Source organism: Chanos chanos, chromosome 5, assembly GCF_902362185.1.
Source record: "Chanos chanos chromosome 5, fChaCha1.1, whole genome shotgun sequence".
Taxonomy (NCBI): domain Eukaryota; kingdom Metazoa; phylum Chordata; class Actinopteri; order Gonorynchiformes; family Chanidae; genus Chanos; species Chanos chanos.
Genome location: NC_044499.1, coordinates 2,175,204 through 2,180,203, shown reverse-complemented (window position 1 = coordinate 2,180,203; position 5,000 = coordinate 2,175,204). Strand labels below are relative to the sequence as shown.

The following is a 5,000-nucleotide window of genomic DNA, read 5'->3' as shown; positions in this document are numbered from 1 at the left end:
GTGTAAATGGATCAGTACAGACAGAAATCTTTTGTTTTTCACCCTGTCAGTTAGGACAAGAGGCCGAGAAGGCCGGCGGAAAGAGGAAGAAAAAAGACAAGGATTTAGATGAGCTGAAGAAGGAGGTGTCTCTGGTAAGAGCTCTGTGTGTGTGTGTGTGTGTGTGTGTGTGTGTGTGTGTGTGCGTGTGTGTGTGTCTGTGTGTGTGAGTGAGACAGAGACTGATGTTCCATGTTGTCGCATTCAAACACCTTTTTTAAAATAGTTCAGATGAAGTGCAGACTGATCCACTTACATAGCTAAGGAGGTCTGTGATTATCCATTAAATCTGGATGCATGCTGGTGTGTGTGTGTGTGTGTGTGTGTGTGTCTCTGTGTAAGATTGATACTCTGTGCATTTGCTTTTTGAAGCGCAATTTTTAAAATAGTCCCAGTGTAGCACACTGATCCACTTACACAGCCATGGAAGGCTGTGATTATTAATTCATTCTCGACACTTCCTGGTAGGCATGTGTGTGTGTGTGTGTGTTTTGAATCTTCTGTGTGTGTATGTGTCTTTCTACAGGATGACCATAAAATATCTCTGGATGAACTGGGAGTGAGATATGGCGTGGACCTGACCAGGGTAAACACACAACAGTCTGATATCCCAGATATTTCCCAGACATATCCTGTGTGGATTCAACCTCTCATTTTCATCAAAACATTTATCTCAACCTGTTTTTACAGCAGTAGCCTACTACTCTAATGTCTATTCAAAGCTTACAGTTATACGAGCCCTGTTAGGCCCCGGTTCACATAAATAACTTAAGAACACATGTTCACAGCTTTTTATTTATTAACTGTTCACTGTAGAGGTAGATAAACTTAACTCCTGGTTGTGAATTCCTTCGTGTAGCCTTCACGCTCCAATCTAAAGCATTTTTTTGTTCCGAGGTCACTGGAGCAAGCTTGGCTCTGTTCACACTCACACCATAAGAAACCTGTCACGCTCAAAAAATCAAACCCCACAAGCAGCTGGGCATTCTGTAATCACGACCACTGGCTCCTAATTCACAGCCAGTCCTCTGCTTATATTTGCACTTAACAAGACATGTAACAGATTAAACTTGATTTGAATTTTAAATGTTAATTTTAATTTGAATTCTTGAGAAGGGGAAAATATGGCCAAATATTGGACTCTCCTAAATACCAAAATCAAATAAAAAAATTAAAAATAAAAAAACAAACAAACCTTCAAATCTTTCCTTCCCTCTTCTCTGTCTTCAGTGATAAAAGTTATGAGATGTCAAGTTATTTATTGATTTAAGTTAAAATGAATAGTTATTACATTTAATGGTGAACTGTGTAGATGTGGTGAGCTAGTTCACTTTTTGAGAATTTATTGAAAAGATACTTTAAAGGCTTGAAATAGTTTCAGAAACATTGCTGTAGATAGGAACTGTAGATGTTTACTAGCTGTATCCTTGATGACGGTTGCTGTGGTAACGTGGTTTATTTTTGTTCCCGCTGAAGGGTCTGACAAACAAGCGTGCGGTCGAGATTCTGGCTCGTGACGGTCCAAACGCTCTGACCCCTCCTCCCACCACACCGGAATGGGTCAAGTTCTGTCGGCAGCTGTTTGGAGGTTTCTCCATCCTGCTGTGGATTGGAGCAATTCTTTGTTTTCTGGCCTACAGCATCCAGGCTTCCACAGAGGATGAACCCGCTAACGACAACGTCAGTACCATTACCAATCACAACCGTAATGTTACCCTATCTGTTACAACAAGCCTCTGGTACATCAGCCATATCTGTAACATTCAGACTGTTTCAGCATCATCGCTCTTAAAATCCATTTGTACCAAACTCTACTTGCTAAAGTAGTGGGTTTGACACTACGGCTTAAGGCGGAGAACTATGTGGGTGGGAGTTTGGTGGGTAGATGCGTTTATACCAAGTGACTGGAAAAAAAACACTAAGTTCTCAGGTCTGCACTTTGGTGTGATTTTTGATAGCATTGTTTTCATTATTACATAGTAACATTCCTGTTGTTACTGTAATGTTACGTTACATTAACAGTCACTGTGGACACATCAGCAGTGTAACAGTCACTGTGGACACATCAGCAGTGTAACAGTCACTGTGGACACATCAGCAGTGTAACACTCTGGAAATGACAGCAGTACTGTTACATCTACACTCTTATTGTCTTATCCTTACAGTCACTGATCCAGGTGTGCGGTTACATTCCTAACGTTACAAATTCCTAACGTTACAAATTCCTAATGTTACAAATTCACTGAACCTGCATCAGTGCTGTCAGATCCCACATGGTGCAAATTACATTCCTAATGTGACAGAGTTACAGAGTCACTGGTGTTAAACTGATGACTGTTACCAAAGAGTTAAAACCCGTTTATCCTCTCAGATTTACAATGCTTTCAACTCATTTATCTCTCTCTCTCTCTCTCTCTCTCTCTCTCTCTCTCTGGATGCAGTTGTATCTGGGCGTGGTCTTGTCGGCTGTGGTCATCATCACTGGTTGCTTTTCCTATTATCAAGAAGCCAAGAGTTCCAGAATCATGGACTCATTCAAGAACATGGTTCCTCAAGTGAGCAAGCGCTAGAACAGTATTACCTGAGTGTGATACATTACTGAATTCCAGGGGCGCTACAGCAGTATTACCTGAGTGTGACACATTTCTGAATTCCAGGGGCGCTACAGCAGTGTTACCTGAGTGTGACACATTACTGAATTCCAGGGGCGCTACAGCAGTATTACCTGAGAGCAGTATTGGTAGTAACACATTACAAACTAACGCATCACTATAACTCCACTACTTTTGGCGGTAACGAGTAATGTAACTAATTACCTTTTGAAATTAAATAGCGCAATTACAGTTACTGCGATTTAACCGGGCTCATTACATGTTACTTTTGTCTTGTGTGAAAGTGTTAATGGACAACTGCAGACTATAGCAGACAAATGCAGCCTGTTCCTCCAATTTCCTGTTTATGATCTAACGTCACCCGATCTTACGGTGGCGCAATGAATGAGCGAATCAGGCAGTCAGCATTATCCCACACAGTGACCAATGAATGAGCGAATCAGGCAGTCAGCATTATCCCACACAGTGACCAATGAATGAGCGAATCAGGCAGTCAGCATTATCCCACACAGTGACCAATCACTGAGCGAATCAGGCAGTCAGCATTATCCCACACAGTGACCAATCACTGAGCGAATCAGGCAGTCAGCATTATCCCACACAGTGACCAATGAATGAGCGAATCAGGCAGTCAGCATTATCCCACACAGTGACCAATCACTGAGCGAATCAGGCAGTCAGCATTATCCCACACAGTGACCAATGAATGAGCGAATCAGGCAGTCAGCATTATCCCACACAGTGACCAATGAATGAGCGAATCAGGCAGTCAGCATTATCCCACACAGTGACCAATGAATGAGCGAATCAGGCAGTCAGCATTATCCCACACAGTGACCAATCACTGAGCGAATCATGCAGTCAGCATTATCCCACACAGTGACCAATCACTGAGCGAATCAGGCAGTCAGTATTATCCCACACAGTGACCAATCACTGAGCGAATCAGGCAGTCAGCATTATCCCACACAGTGACCAGTCACTGAGCGAATCAGGCAGTCAGCATTATCCCACACAGTGACCAATGAATGAGTGAATCAGACAGTCAGCATTATCTCACACAGTGACCAATCACTGAGCGAATCAGGCAGTCAGCATTATCCCACACAGTGACCAATGAATGAGCGAATCAGGCAGTCAGCATTATCCCACACAGTGACCAATCACTGAGCGAATCAGGCAGTCAGCATTATCCCACACAGTGACCAATCACTGAGCGAATCAGGCAGTCAGCATTATCCCACACAGTGACCAGTCACTGAGCGAATCAGGCAGTCAGCATTATCCCACACAGTGACCAATGAATGAGTGAATCAGGCAGTCAGCATTATCCCACACAGTGACCAATCACTGAGCGAATCAGGCAGTCAGCATTATCCCACACAGTGACCAATGAATGAGCGAATCAGGCAGTCAGCATTATCCCACACAGTGACCAATGAATGAGCGAATCAGGCAGTCAGCATTATCCCACACAGTGACCAATGAATGAGCGAATCAGGCAGTCAGCATTATCCCACACAGTGACCAATGAATGAGCGAATCATGCAGTCAGCATTATCCCACACAGTGACCAATCACTGAGCGAATCAGGCAGTCAGCATTATCCCACACAGTGACCAATCACTGAGCGAATCAGGCAGTCAGCATTATCCCACACAGTGACCAATCACTGAGCGAATCAGGCAGTCAGCATTATCCCACACAGTGACCAATCACTGAGCGAATCAGGCAGTCAGCATTATCCCACACAGTGACCAGTCACTGAGCGAATCAGGCAGTCAGCATTATCCCACACAGTGACCAATGAATGAGTGAATCAGGCAGTCAGCATTATCCCACACAGTGACCAATCACTGAGCGAATCAGGCAGTCAGCATTATCCCACACAGTGACCAATGAATGAGCGAATCAGGCAGTCAGCATTATCCCACACAGTGACCAATGAATGAGCGAATCAGGCAGTCAGCATTATCCCACACAGTGACCAATGAATGAGCGAATCAGGCAGTCAGCATTATCCCACACAGTGACCAATGAATGAGCGAATCATGCAGTCAGCATTATCCCACACAGTGACCAATCACTGAGCGAATCAGGCAGTCAGCATTATCCCACACAGTGACCAATCACTGAGCGAATCAGGCAGTCAGCATTATCCCACACAGTGACCAATGAATGAGCGAATCAGGCAGTCAGCATTATCCCACACAGTGACCAATCACTGAGCGAATCAGGCAGTCAGCATTATCCCACACAGTGACCAATCACTGAGTGAATCAGGCAGTCAGCATTATCCCACACAGTGACCAATGAATGAGCGAATCAGGCAGTCAGCATTATCCCACA

At 44.1% G+C, this 5,000-nt stretch overlaps 1 protein-coding gene across 1 annotated transcript in view; it reads left to right on the top strand.

Annotated features, from left to right (window-relative positions):
* Positions 1 to 5,000, top strand: part of atp1a2a (ATPase Na+/K+ transporting subunit alpha 2a) — a 25,811-nt gene that overhangs the window by 3,593 nt on the left and 17,218 nt on the right. The window contains exons 3-6 of the mRNA XM_030773378.1: positions 51 to 134; positions 566 to 625; positions 1,516 to 1,719; positions 2,481 to 2,594. Coding sequence (XP_030629238.1) covers positions 51 to 134; positions 566 to 625; positions 1,516 to 1,719; positions 2,481 to 2,594 — 462 coding nt within the window. The remainder of the gene's footprint in view (positions 1 to 50; positions 135 to 565; positions 626 to 1,515; positions 1,720 to 2,480; positions 2,595 to 5,000) is intronic.